We start from the raw sequence: 15,771 nt of genomic DNA on the forward strand, positions 1-15,771 counted from the left end.
ATGGCGGCCTGCAAGCTCATTAAAATGTCTCGTGGGTAAACAAAAGTCCTTTTCTTCTTGTTTTTTATTCTGTTGTTTTGCCAATTTCGGTAAATAGATATTATTCAGTAGAAATAAATTAGACCATTTTAGTTTAATGCAGAATAACTGTTCTGGAGTAAGAAAAACCATTAGTAGCAAAACTGCGCCATAAAATGTTCACGAGCAGTAAAGTGAAGAGGGGCCGACGTGTCGTTAAGTGCATCTACTTCCCTGTGCCTTCCGCAGCATTATGTTATTGGTATAATTACACTGTATCATTAACAGAATGGCTTTTATGGACATTTTTCTATGTAATTTCCAGATTCTGGAGCTCATTCCATTACTGTATAAAAGCTGTCATGTACCCATCAACCACTTGGTGCAATTGTGGGGCCATAACTGGGATATAGCCTACCATTCTGATTGCATGCTACTTTATGCTATAAAACTAAATCTACAGTATGTACAATAGTGTAACTACTATAATACTGCTCCCCTATGTACAAGAATATAACTACTATAATACTGCCCCCTATGTTCAAGAATATAACTACTATAATACTGCCCCCTATGTACAAGAATATAACTACTATAATACTGCTCCCCTATGTACAAGAATATACCTAATATCATACTACCCCTATGTACAAGAATATAACTACTATAATACTGCCCCCTATGTACAAGAATATACCTAATATCATACTACCCCTATGTACAAGAATATAACTACTATAATACTGCCCCCTATGTACAAGAATATACCTAATATCATACTACCCCTATGTACAAGAATATAACTACTATAATACTGCGTCCTATGTACAAGAATATAACTACTATAATACTGCCTCCTATGTACAAGAATATAACTACTATAATACTGCCCCCTATGTACAAGATTATAACTACTGCAATACTGCCCCCTATGTACAAGAATATAACTACTATAATACTGCCGCCTATGTACAAGAATATAACTACTATAATACTGCCCCCTATGTACAAGAATATAACTACTATAGTACTGCCCCCTATGTACAAGAATATAACTACTATAATACTGCCCCCTATGTACAAGAATATAACTACTATAATACTGCTTCATATGTACAAGAATATAACTACTATAATACTGCCCCTATGTACAAGAATATAACTACTATAATACTGCTCCTATATACAAAAATGTAACTACTATAATACGGCCTCCTATGTACAAGAATATAACTACTAATATACTGCCCCCTATGTACAAGAATATAACTACTATAATACTGCTCCTATGTTCAAGAATATAACTACTATAATACTGCCCCCTATGTACAAGAATATAACTACTATGATACTGCCTCCTATGTCCAAGAATATACCTACTATAATACTGCCCCCTATGTACAAGAATATAACTACTATAATACTGCCTCCTATGTACAGAAATATAACTACTATAATACTGCCCCCTATGTACAAGAATATACCTAAAATCATACTACCCCTATGTAAAAGAATATAACTAGTATAATTCTGCCCCCTATATAAAAGAATATAACTACTATAATACTGCCCCCTATGAACAACAGTATAACTACTATAATACTGCCTCCTATGTACAAGAATATAACTACTATAATACTGCTCCCTATGTACAAGAATATAACTACTATAATACTGCTCCTATGTACAGGAATATAACTACTATAATACTGCCCCCTATGTACAAGAATATAACTACTATAATACTGCTCCTATGTACAAGAATATCACTACTATAATACTGCCTCCTATGTACAAGAATATAACTACTATAATACTGCCCCCTATGTACAAGAATATAACTACTATAATACTGCTCCTATGTACAAGAATATAACTACTATAATACTGCCTCCTATGTACAAGAATATAACTACTATAATACTGCCCCCTGTGTACAAGAATATAACTACTATAATACTGCCCCCTATGTACAAGCATATAACTACTATAATACTGCCCCCTATGTACAAGAATATAACTACTATAATACTGCCCCCTATGTACAAGAATATAACTACTATAATACTGCTCCTATGTACAAGAATATAACTACTATAATACTACTCTTATGTACAAGAATATAACTACTATAATACTGCCCCCTATGTACAAGAATATAACTACTATAATACTGCTCCTATGTACAAGAATATAACTACTATAATACTGCTCCTATGTACAAGAATATAACTACTATAATACTGCTCCTATGTACAAGAATATAACTACTATAATACTGCCCCCTATGTACAAGAATATAACTACTATAATACTGCCCCTATGTACAAGAATATAACTACTATAATACTGCTCCTATGTACAAGAATATAACTACTATAATACTGCCCCTATGTACAAGAATATAACTACTATAATACTGCCCCCTATGTACAAGAATATAACTACTATAATACTGCTCCTATGTAGAAGAATATAACTACTATAATACTGCCCCTATGTACAAGAATATAACTACTATAATACTGCTCCTATGTACAAGAATATAACTACTATAATACTGCTCCTATGTACAAGAATATAACTACTATAATACCGCCCTCTATGTACAAGAATATAACTACTATAATACTGCCCCTATGTACAAGAATATAACTACTATAATACTGCCCCCTATATACAATAATATAACTACTATAATACTGCCCCTATGTACAAGAATATAACTACTATAATACTGCCCCCTATGTACAAGAATATAACTACTATAATACTGCTCCCTATGTACAAGAATATAACTACTATAATACTGCTCCTATGTACAAGAATATAACTACTATAATACTGCCCCCTATGTACAAGAATATAACTACTATAATACTGCTCCTATGTACAAGAATATAACTACTATAATACTGCTCCTATGTACAAGAATATAACTACTATAACACTGCCCCCTATATACAATAATATAACTACTATAATACTACCCCCTATGTACAAGAATATAACTACTATAATACTGCCCGCTTTGTACAAGAATATAACTACTATAATACTGCCCCCTATGTACAAGAATATAACTACTATAATACTGCCCCCTATGTACAAGAATATAACTACTATAATACTGCCTCTATGTACAAGAATATAACTACTATAATACTGCTCCCCTATGTACAAGAATATAACTACTATAATACTGCCCGCTTTGTACAAGAATATAACTACTATAATACTGCCCGCTTTGTACAAGAATATAACTACTATAATACTGCCCCTATGTACAAGAATATACCTACTATAATACTGCCCCTATGTATAAGAATATAACTAGTATAATACTGCCCCCTATGTACAACAATATAACTACTATAATACTGCTCCTATGTACAAGAATATAACTACTATAATACTGCTCCTATGTACAAGAATATAACTACTATAATACTGCCCCCTATGTACAAGAATATAACTACTATAATACTGCCCCCTATGTACAAGAATATAACTACTATAATACTGCCCCCTATGTACAAAAATATAAGTACTGCAATACTGTCAGCAGTTTAGAAGTATTTATCTAGTAGTAGGTCAGACAGGGTATTTGAGAAGATGGTCCCCAGACCCTGTAGTGGGGTCCTGGGTCTCTCCGTATATTGTCCTCTCCTTCAGTCTAGGTACCTCTTAGCATCTGTTGGCTGTAGAACGTATTGATTCTTTGTATCTCTCCCCCTTTATGTACATTTGCTGTCTTTACCCTGAAATCTCCTCTCTTGTCTTCCTGCAGAACACGATGATTGTGGTAACGGACAGAGTAGCTGTGATAAGAATTCCATTTGCACAAACTCGGTGGATGGGCACAGTTGTACTTGCAAACCCGGATACGTGGGGAATGGCACCGTCTGTCGAGGTGGGCTTTGGCTTTTTCTACAGTTACAGTTATTTTCTTCTGTCAGACGTTTGTTGACTTCTTGCACACTTGGACCTTCGGTGAGGTCGGCGTCCGCCTGTTCCCTCTACGAACCTGACTGCACACACAACAAACCCTGATGGATGTTTATCATCTGGGAACACACAGTCCCATAAAGCAATTGCAAAGATGGTTTTTCGGCCGTTTCCATAACTTGGCGTCCCCATCCCTGGGCTGCTTTCGATGATGATGTTGATGGTAGTGGTGGTGTGGGATGTCATGGAAGCCCCTGACACATGTCTTCATATCACAGGATAGGTAATTAAAGCCTGATCAGCGGGGTCTCACCACTGGGACCCTCACCACACCTGAGTGCAGTGGGCTCTTGTCCTCTAGGTCTGTCACTGCAGCCTCCAGAGGACTTTCTTTGATCAGGCAGGGCCTTAGAGGGGCGGCGGGTTAACACCTAGTTGGTAATTATCTTAATAATTATCATATTAATGGCCGGTAAAAATTAATTGTTGGCTTTGAGTCAGCAACCCGACAAGCATTTCACTCACTCAGTTTGCATTTCGAGTCTGGCGCCGGACACTTCTGAGTCTCTGACCCCAACCCCCCCCCCCCCCCCTCCCGGCATCTGCATTCCTGCAAGGAAATGCTGGCCTGTACAAAGCACAGATGCCGGGGAGGAGGTGGGGGGGGGGGGGGTCAAGGTGTAGATACTCATTACTACTAGGGCCACTAACAGGTTACTATAACCATTAGACATTAAGGAATCCCTTTTACAATTGGGGCCACTTAGGGGGGCTTTTACTATTAGGGCCACTTAGGGGGACACTTACTGTTGGGGACACTTCTGGGGGCACTATTACTCTGTTACTTCAGACAAGTCTCCATGGTTCAAAGTTTTGTTGGGTATCTTGTGTATTGTCTCTTTCAATGCCTGTAAAATGAGTGAGATATTTTTGCGGTGGTGGGGGGCATTTTACACTTTGCCTCAGGCAGTATAACGGCGTGGGGCCCCCCTGGCGGGCGAGCAGCACCCACCTGCAGTGACATCAGAGTGAATGGAGCTGATGTAAATAGCTGAGTGCAAGTGCCCGGTTATCTTCGTCATCCTCCTTGAAAGTAAATGGAGAAGTCCTGAGCATGTGCAACCTCCGCTTCATTCTATATGCCCCCATTGTAGGGGGTGTAGCGAAAGGGAACACGAGGGGGCGTTCTCAGGATCTCTCAGGGTCTGAGCAATCCTGTGGATAGGTGATCAAAGCGAATCCCGGTACAAACACTTGGATAGGCAAGGCTAGGTCAGAAAGCAGAGATGTTGAAGACCACTGAGAATCGATAAACTGTATAGGAAGTTTGAGGACTTGGCATTATTCAGTGAAGATTCATTTGCATAAAAGCAGGAAACCCGCCAAGAATGTGACTCCTGTTTGAGGTGATTCAGGTCTACGTGTTAGCGATCGCAGGAACATTGTGATTCGCGGACAGATTAGTCGTAGGCGTCTTACCTTTCATGGCTAAGATAAAGGAACTTGTTACTGTCTCGCTATAGAAGTGGCCATTGAGATATGGGTGATAAGCTCCTCATAAGTGAAGTGCGTTCGGCGGCGGCGATGGATTTTCTTCATATAAGGTATCTATCAGATAAGGAGGACATGAAGGGTCTCCCCGATCCGTCGGGAATCAGACGTCTTATAATGATTAGCTGTGTCTGATGACGAGCTTCTCCCAAATGTCCTCTTTTGTAGGGCTTCTTGAAGCTCCTGTACACGCCATAAATCATCCGTGGTCACGCGCGCGGATCATCACTAATTGCTGGGCTGGACCTGCACTTGACAATGGAACAATAACAAGTCCAGGTGCTGCAAGGCAATTAGCAGTAATTAGCATAGATTACCGCAGGTCATCCGCAGTCTGTACGGGCATCTTAAAGTGACCCTCCAGTTCCAGGACTAGAAGTGGTCTAGAAACCGGTGGTGTGTTATATTGTAAGGGGGTAGCGCTGACAGCGCCCCCCTTACAGAGCAGTGTACCTTTTAGCTGGTCTGCCCGGAAGCCATGCTATGCCTCGGCCTCTCATGTCCAGGAGATGACCAAGAAGAGGACAGGGAGGAAAGCTCTGACAAGCACTACATTCAGGCGCAGGTGAGCGCTGTTGGTAGTCTACCGCCACCAACCATGACTGGGAAGGGGAGAGAGCAGCGGTGCAGCTAGAAGTCCATGGGACTGGATGCAAAAAGTTCAGCTTGGGCCGCCACCCCTCTTAATGATACCCGTGGACCTCTCAGAACTTTCTGCTGCATTGTTGGGTCTCAAGAAGCCCACCGATGCGGTTCTACCATTGGGGGGTGTTAGAGTTATAAGATATTAGGGGCACAAGTCTTAAGATGTATATTCTGCCACTATCACCCACAGGAAAATGATATGCATGTCTACCTATTTATATAATCCAAGAGACGGCGGCACTACCGGAGGATGAGGAGAATATCCTTTATTTCCCCAGTGTGCCCCAGTAACATGGTGTGTAAGGCCGAAAAAGCCCCATGTCCATCCAGTACCGCCTGTTATCCTGCAGTGTTGATCCAGAGGAAGACAGGAACATAAGCCAAACGTTTCAGCCCATTTACTGGGGCTTTGTAAGGGACTGAAACCTCGCGCTGGGTGAATAAAAATGTTTTTGCTGCTCTGGGAATGTTGCAGATCTGGTAGATTACATGCTTGGACCCAGAATCGGGGTAATGGTCTCTGGCACACCATTCACCATACTGTACTGGCTAAACCCCGCCCACCATCTCTAATGTTCCAGACTGTTCTGCCCACCATATAGTGGCATATATAAGGAATTGTAGCTGTGTCAGAGGAGAGATGCAGCAGAGATGAAGCCAGTATGAAAGAGTAGCAACAGTTGTTAAAGGGCTAGCTGCACAGCATTGATGACATGATGGCGGCAGCCGCTGTATGTGGCAAGCACCATGTGCCGCATTTTCCCCAAGCTCGGGTGCAGCGCAAGAGGAGCAGGGCAAGAAAGAGCCTGATGAGCAGAGGAGCTGCAACAAAAGGGCCTGACGACCAGGGGCAGAGATGTGTTGGCCTGCGAAATAGAGACTTCAGGATTTGCTGCAGCATCGGATTGTAATTGTGATCAGCTTCTTGGAAAGCCAAACTGAGTGCACATCCAGTGACTTTTAGGGGTTAGCAGGCCTGCTGTTGGGGTACAGAGTGCAGCTATTTGGGTATGGAGGCTTGTATAGCAGCAATGAACTGTGTTTTGGACTTTTACTGGTTTCGAGCCCATAGTGTGGCAAGGGCTGTTGCTATTTACAAACTGCACATGGTAAGTAGCAATTCCGCTAAGTATGGGGGTCCTGAACATCCCCACCCGGATGGAGCAGCGGTCGAGCATGCAGACTGCCGCTCACCACTGATGGCACCCGTGGCTTGTGATTAAACTATCAGTTAATAATTATATGGCAATAGTTTAGTTGTGTGGCGTTACTTTGTTGCAGCTCATTATTGTAGCAGCGTACAACGCTAGCAGGACTGTCTTGTTTTGTTATATTGGTAGACTATGGCAGTGTTTGGCACCAGTATTTAGGCACTGTCTGCTATTGGTTATTGGAGCATTCTATGGCAGCATGATGGAGGTGGCAGGATGCCACGAGGAGCCACCGCACAGGCATCGGTCATTATAATTCAGCGCTGCTCCACACAACCGTATGGATCCGGACATGGAACGTGTTCCTGCAGGTAATGCCTATCTACCGCTATATAATGTGAGAGCCAGTTCCTTATTCTCCATGTCATCTGCGGTGACTGTCGCTGTTTCACCGCATGCCCCAATCCACGTAGTTCTCATCACACAGAGAGGCATCGTCCACCGTTGTCTTGCTAGTAGCAGAAGATCTGCAGACAATAGGCAGAGCGAAAGCTTAATTTGACCGTGTTTTATGCGGTGAGGAGCGCTTCTTTCTCAGTGTGTTAGTGCCGCCATCCTGGACGACACCCAGATATTCATATCATTGTTTCTAGATTTGGCAGAGCTGGGTCCAGCCGTAATACTTGTGTGGCGACAATGTCTAGAGATAAACTGGAGGAGGGGAAGCGAAGCGCTCGTTACACGCAATTGACTTGGACTTTCAAGAAACTCTATCAGGGTTTTTGATCAATTTGTCTGTTTATAGTCGGAATGAGACGGCTGCAGAGGAGACTCAGGAGCCAACGTGCAGCAAAGTCCGGTTAAATCAGTGCAATTCTTAAAGGGGAACTAACCCTATTAATGCTAAGCTAGAGGGCGCTATTGTATCCAATATACTGCTACCTGCAGTGTTCCTATTGGGCTGGAAAATGAGTTGTCATTTATACCCCATATGAGCCCATCCAGCCATTTATATGACTCTTTCACTGCAGCCTTTTTTCTTTCAGAGTTGGGCAAGGGCATTCATGGTTCCTCTATTCTTTAATTGACTACTCACATCTATCAGATATGCTTACAAATGTTTCTGAAGACTTGCAGTGTACACATTTTGAATTAAAAACATGGCAAAAACGGCGCCACATTTGTCCACGGGTTGTGTTTGCTTTGGAGCATTTTCATTGAAGTGAATGGGGCTCAACTGCAATACCTCGCACTACCACTAGACAGGTGCGGTGCTGTTTTTGGAAGAAAGCAATTGTGGTTTTCTAATCCTATTTAATCACAATAATTACTGCTATCACAGCATTTACTGTAAAGAAGATCTTTGTGAAACCTGCCCCCTCCCGTTTCTTTAAAAGGGACGTCCAACTTCTAAAATTGATGACCTATCCTTAGGGAAGCTCATCAATAGCTAGTGGGGATCTTTAGACCGGGACCTCCAATGATCATCTGATCACAAGGGCCGTCTTCTTATGTACAGAGCTGCTTTATTGCTGAAAGGAGACTGCTCCATATATCATGTAGTGGCCCAGTGTGGTACTGCAGACTTAGCCCCACCTACTTCAATATGACTCAGCCTGAAGTAACAGACTAGGCCACTGCACAATGGATGGAGCTGTCTGTTTCTTGCAACAAAGCAGCTCTGTATAGAACAACACATTCCCGAAGGGGGAAGCTGATCAGCAAGGGTCCCGGGTGGCAGGAGGTGACAATAGGTCATCAATCTTAGAAGTAGACAAACCCTTAAATTAAACTTATTCCCCTTAGTCTATGTGCTGCAGTTACTCAATAACCTCCTTGTTCTCACTTTACATACAGTTAATAATCTTGTGCTTATACAATAGTCACCCTCACAGCCACCTCACAAACATCACCAACACTTCAAACAAAGAGGTAATTATGTCCATATAGGACCAACATACATATATATACTTTAACACCTAGATGAGGGAAACAAATATAGAAGGGGGAATGCTCTCCCTAACCAATTCAGCTTGGTGTACCCAGCCTAAGCGCAGGGCGATCGTACCAAAAGGGATGTCCCCAAGCCTTGAACCTAAGGAACTTAGCCTGTCCCTATATGGAAGATATAGATATAGCAGATGGAAATGCTAACAGGGCTAGGCAAAAGAACATAGCTGACAGGAGTCCACAGCTGCACCAAAAACCTCAGGCCTGACAGTGTACCGTCTTCCAACCACCATCGATTGGAGGGGATGTTTTTCTACAAGAAGCAAGACTTATATTCAGATATGGCTTTAAAGAGAGTAAGACAATATTGAAATTTAACAATAATATTTTATTCAAATTAAGTCATAATCAAGCATAGAGGTCCTATGTATAATTGTCCTTTTGTAAATTATTATATCTATATACAAAGTATAAAGATTGCAAATTACATCACATCATTATCTATATATAAAGGTTAATACTCATATCACATTAGTGGGAGGTGGCATCATCTGACTTGTTTAACAGCAGCTGGGAAGTCCACTTTCTACGGCACCAAAACACCAAAACTTCTCTAGGAATTTGATTGACAGGTGGGGTGTCTGAAGAGCTTCTGCCAGAAAGTAAAAACTTTTATACTATCTTAGCACAAATGCCTACATGTCTATTTCCTGGTCCTCATGACAGAATAATGCCAGCAGAGAACAAACATATTGTGTGCCAACTTAATCTAAATATACAGCTACATCTTGTTACACAACCATGAATGCTAATCCTCCTCCCAGATACATTGTGTGCAATCTTTATCTAAAACATACACAGCTGATCCTCCTCCCAGATATACAGTGATATGACTCTTTGTGGTGTGCTAGCTTACTCTTAAGACCTACACATTGTTATACAACCATAGACACCTCTTCCCAGACACGCCATAGGCATGGACTTTAGCTCTCTGACTAGGACAGAAAGTGACTCAAAGTATGACTGTCAGGCACATAAACACCAGACAGCCGTACCAACAATTATCGCTGCTATACTTTATAAATGAGCGATAGTCGTTCAAGTGAATGGAAGCAGAGCGTGTCAGGAATCGTTTTTGCCGCCCGCCTCCTTCCACAGTAAAGGAGCTGCCGTTGATAGATTGAGCGGCTCCTGTTTACACGGAGCAAGAAGTCGCTCTTCAGTCATTTCTTTTCATTGAACTGAAAGGGAACAACTAGCGACAACTTAGTGATTTCTCACTAAATGCCTTATTGGTGGCTGCGTGTACACCGGCCGACAGGCACCTAAAATCGCTAATAGCACAATTATGCAGATGACTTTCGGCCCCGTAAAGCCACCTTAAGTCAACCAATAGGTAGTATAAAGGTGAACAGATGTGTCTGGAGATGTGCCAGATTTATCACCTAGTAGGGTCACTAATAGATCTGGTGCATTTTAAGACTAAGTTTACATGGGGTAGTAAATCTGCCTCCATGTCGATCCCCCCCTCCCCCTCCTCCCCCTTCTTACACCTCTCAATTTTCTTTACTTCTATATAAAACAGAGAAAAAAGATTTTTCCGTCCAATTGTTTCAAATTCATCCGTCCGCTCTCTGAGGTCTATTATTAAAACTCCTTCCTAACCTCCTTCTACGGCTCCTGACCTTTACGCTCCAGATGAGACAACTCAGGATATTTCCGGAGAAGAAGATTCACACTCAAAAAGTGCAGAAACTCTTCAACCAAGATGTAAATCACATAGAGATCAAAGATCAGACAAGGGGGTGGGGGTGGGGATGTTTTATGGTGAAATGTACCAAATAGTAGAATAAAGAATTATTACTAATTCGATAATCAATAATAGAGGTAAAAAAGAAATGGAAGATAGATATGAGATAGATAGATATGAGATGGAAGGATAGATAGGAAGATTTCCACCTTCCATCAAACGGTTATCTGTACAATTCCATTGAAAAACAAGGTGGGTGGAAAGATAAAGCTAAAATAATGTGGTTGCCTAAGTGTGCACACCCTCTTATATTTGGAGATGTGGTTGTGTTAGAATCAGCCAATCACATGTAAACCAAACTCATCATAAATCGTTTACATTTTAGTACCATTATTTACAGAGATTCTGGGTTCCCCATATAAAGTTCGGCTCTTCTAGGAGGATTTTCTTGGCATTTTCTTAGTTGGTTGGTAAAGATCTTACAGCTCATCAAAGGGGTGTGATTATTGGAAGGTGTCAGTCAGGAGAAGTGGCCAAGACATTTCCAAGACATTACATGTACCTTGGTGTCATGGAGAGAGAGGGGACGATACCTCTCGATCCCGCCTCTGTCCCCGATTACTCATGGATCGACTATTTCAAGTACACTTTCCACTACCAACTGTTACGGCAGAGCCTCGATCGATCACTCCAGCGAGATTGCAAGCTTGGAGTCGTTAAAATATAGGCTGATTTGTATCCAGCTTTCCCGGGCTTTTGCAAGCATGCAAAGTGAAAGTTGAAATCACCACCTGGTCCTGGCTAATGCATCTAAGCTAAGTTTGTGTTTTTTTTCTATTGTGTTTCTTATGTTTCCCCAGTACCATGTAGGGTTAACTAAGTTACGAAGTCAGGTACGTCCTTATCAGGGCGAATTGCCTGCGTTTTGGCAGGTCCCCATCCCTGAGGTTGTTTAGATAGGGAAAGAGTTCCCATGTTTTTAGGTTTATTATTGTTTTGGTGCAGCTTGTGTGTTTATTATGCGAGATCTGTGGGTTACAGATCCAGCACATCCTGGGTGGACGTGACAGTACCTAGAATGATTGTTAATCAAGACATAGCTGCCCTGAGTATTGACACTTCTCTGGGGTCTATCAGAAGCTGGTGTCCTTATCTGACCTGTTCTATTTCATATTCAGTGTGAGGAGCTGCTCCTGTACTAATAGAAATACTCTGCGGTATATACTGGGGAGGTGCTGAGAGGATGGATAGATGGATGGATGGATGGATGGATGGATGGATTTTCTGACTACATTTCCAAAGATATAACATTCTGCCTCTTACCAGGCACAAATAGCTGATAACAGGGAGTCACAGATTTAACTCATCAGCACAGCAAATAGAGATAAGAGGAGACTTCGATTTAGTATGCTGTTTCCGTAAATGAATGTTACCGTGTTTCCTCCAGGTTTGTCGCCAGCTCCACACTACCGCCTGGCAATATCGTGTATTATATCTCTATAATTCCTAGATCCGATCCTTCTCTATTTCACTGTAATGAGTCGGAGGCCTCGTCTGTGCTGGAACTCGCCGCCTGTATGTGCCATTAGCAGACATCTGGGTCAATGGTTTCCACTGTGCGCTCAGCGCTCCGCCGCAGAACATGCACCGCGTTAATCATCTGATTCCTGGATACACAAACTTTGTAAACTGAATGACAGAAAAGCATTTTGTGATTGTCACCTTCTGTGTGCATGATTTACTATATCTGTCTGTCTATGTGATGATAACAAATGATCATATGATAACAACAAGACTTGGGCAGGACATGGCAGTCAACCCCATGCAAATTACTCAGGTCTGAATTAATGTGCTAGTTTTTAGGAGCCCGCTGCAGTTAGTATCCAGAGACAGAGTATAACAGCTCTCTGTGCCCCTCTCACAGCAGGAAGTCACAGCACAATCTGAACCACCAATCTAAAGATGAACCACATCAGCCAGTTAGCTTCCTGTAAGTTATCATCCCCTCCTTCACTTTATACGTCCTACACATTCACAAACACTTCAGTGCTCTGAAGTTTAAAGGGGTCTGCTCACATTTAGAGTGATGTTATAGGTTTAAAGGGGAGTCCCTTTATAGGGGAGTCCCACCACATTAAGTTATCCCCTACCAACAGCTAACTTTGGTGGGACATTTCGTGTAACACCTTTCCAACGTGCATCGTACATGGACAATGCATGTAGGGTATCTGTTAAAGGAGTGGTTTCTGGAGCTGATCCCACTACATACACAGGAGGAGGTGGCCATCTTTGACAGCCAGCACCTGCCCTCAAGAGCCATGAATAGAGATAGATAGCACTGATTGCAATTGTTACCTTTTTAAATGCAGCTATCAATTCTGTTAGCGACTTTTCTATCCCCCAATTGGCGCTGTGCGATCCTGAGTGGCCCTCCGCATGATTTCTTGGCCCTCCCTCTATGTGTCATGGCAGCCCAGGGCATTCTTATGGCCCCCAGAGCTACCATGAATTATCGCCTATCAGGACATAACTATTACACCTCTTGATAGACTGTGGCAATGTACAGCATAATGCAGTGCTATAGTATTAAGTTAAACTGTATAAGTGATCAAACAATCAGAAGTTCAAATCTCCTGTGGGGTCTATAGAAAGATGTAGAAAAAAGGGAAAATAAAATTAATAAATTAATAAAATTATTCTAATAATTAAAGAAAAACCATAATAAGTGATATGACTGAGTCTGTAATTGTCCAGATTATTAGAATATCACAATTGTAGTCCTGCATGGTGAATGTCATGAGAAAAAAAAACACGCGATGCCAGAATTACGCTTGTGTGGTCTCCCTGTCTCCAAGAAAAAATGGAGCAAAAAGTAATCAAAAGGTCTTATGTACCCAAAAATGATGCCGCAATACAAATTATAGGCCTCCCCGCAAAAAAGTGAGTGTAGTGCCATCGATAGAAAAATAATAACATGGCAAAACATAAATACTCAACGCTAGAATTGCACTTTTTGGTTTCCGTCTCAAGAAAAAATTTAATAAAAAGCTATTAAAAACTTATATGTCCCAAAAATTGTTTTAATAAAATCTACAGGTCGCCCCGCAAAAGCGACCTCTCACATAGCGCCAGCGACGGAAAAGTAAAAAAGTTATGGGGGTCAAAAACTGATGACAGAAAGCAACATTTTTTAAAAGGTTTTTTTATTTTATTTTTAAATAGTACCACCTTAAAAAAAACTGCATAAATTTGGTATCGCCGTAACCGTACGGACCCACAAAACAACGAGAACATGTCATTTGGACTGCACTGTTAATGCAATCAACCCAAATGCCACAAAAATGGCACAATAGTGTTTTTTTCTATGTTGCCCTACTTAGAAATTTTTTTACGTTTTTCAGTACATTATTTGGTACAGGAAGTGGTACCACTGAAAAAATACAACGTGTGCTGCAAAAAGCAACAAGATGTAGATGTGTCACCAGAAAAACAGCAAAGTTATGAGGAAAAAGTGGAAATGACAAAACAAAAAGGTCTGCAGCAGGAAGGGGTTAATTTGCAGTTAGAACCAGGAGGTCCGTCGCAGTGTTGGAGGGTCCCATGATCCCCAGGCTGCGTCCCCAGAAAGCATAGACCCTTTATCATACCGCTATATGTGTGTCCAACTGATTCTCTTTTATCCACACAGAGATATTCCTTTGTTATCTGATTGGTTACATTTCGCTACAGTATTACACAATAACTCTTTAACCCCATAGTTGCTGTCTCATCTCCTGCCCTTAAGGCCTCTTGCCCACGGCTGGGCCGGATTCCGAATGTGAAATCTTGCAGTGGAATCAGACCCGGTGCCCCCCAGAGATCCCATACTGACCTCTCCGAATCCACCGCGAGCGTCTCGGCCGGCGAGCCAGGGCGTATGAGCAGTGCAGCGCATGACGCACCGATGCTGGGCTGTGACGCAATTTCCCACGATACTTCCGTAGTGCTCACAGTGGAAGTATGGCGAGACGGGCGGCTTCCATTGACTGCAATGGAAACCATCCGTGCGATTTTATGCACAGATTAGGACATGCTGCGATTCTCCCCCGTGAGCGGAAAATCGCAGTTGATTTTCATTCGTGGGCATGGGAGAATCATTTACCATTGCATGTCTATTGATGGACATTGCTGTGGAATTTGCGGCGGGCGTCTGACTGCAAATTCTGCAGCCATAATCCGTCCGTGGGCATTCGACCTAAGTAGGCATGCCACGATCGTTACATTAACTCTTTCCTATTCAAATCCCAGCTACCACAGTAGGATGAAGGTGCTGCTCAGCTCGGTCCTTAGGGATGTGTGACCTGTGACCATCTCCTGTTACTACAGAAGGGGGCGCCACTGGCTCACTTAGGGGCAGCCTTCATAAACAGGATGCTGGAGTAAAGCTGCACCTAATGTGTTTACATAGGGTGGATTTGCCACAGATTTTCCGTGTGGACCCTCCGCAACAGACATTGGGAAATCCACACGGAAACTGACATGCGGAACGGAATTTCAATCGGCAGCATGTCAATTATATCAGTGTTTACACTTGTGGAATCCAACTCTTGTCCACTAGGGGCGAACTCCACACTAAAATCTGCATTAAAAACCGTGTCCTAATCCCCAACAAATGGGGCAGGTTTGGATGCAGACTTTTAGTAGCAAATCCGCCCCGTGTGACCATGCCCTTAAACAATGAGGCCCATCTCTGGCTCCCCGTGTGCCTGAAGTGGAATT

At 42.2% G+C, this 15,771-nt stretch overlaps 1 protein-coding gene across 3 annotated transcripts in view; it reads left to right on the top strand.

The window, feature by feature from the left end:
• The window catches only part of NELL1 (neural EGFL like 1), a 674,819-nt gene that overhangs the window by 431,262 nt on the left and 227,786 nt on the right, over nucleotides 1-15,771 (top strand). For all 3 annotated transcript variants that reach the window (XM_066583599.1, XM_066583597.1, XM_066583598.1), the window contains exon 14: nucleotides 3,809-3,931. In XM_066583599.1, the coding sequence (XP_066439696.1) occupies nucleotides 3,809-3,931 (123 nt within the window). The remainder of the gene's footprint in view (nucleotides 1-3,808; nucleotides 3,932-15,771) is intronic.

Source organism: Eleutherodactylus coqui, chromosome 11 (genome assembly GCF_035609145.1).
Source record: "Eleutherodactylus coqui strain aEleCoq1 chromosome 11, aEleCoq1.hap1, whole genome shotgun sequence".
Lineage (NCBI taxonomy): Eukaryota > Metazoa > Chordata > Amphibia > Anura > Eleutherodactylidae > Eleutherodactylus > Eleutherodactylus coqui.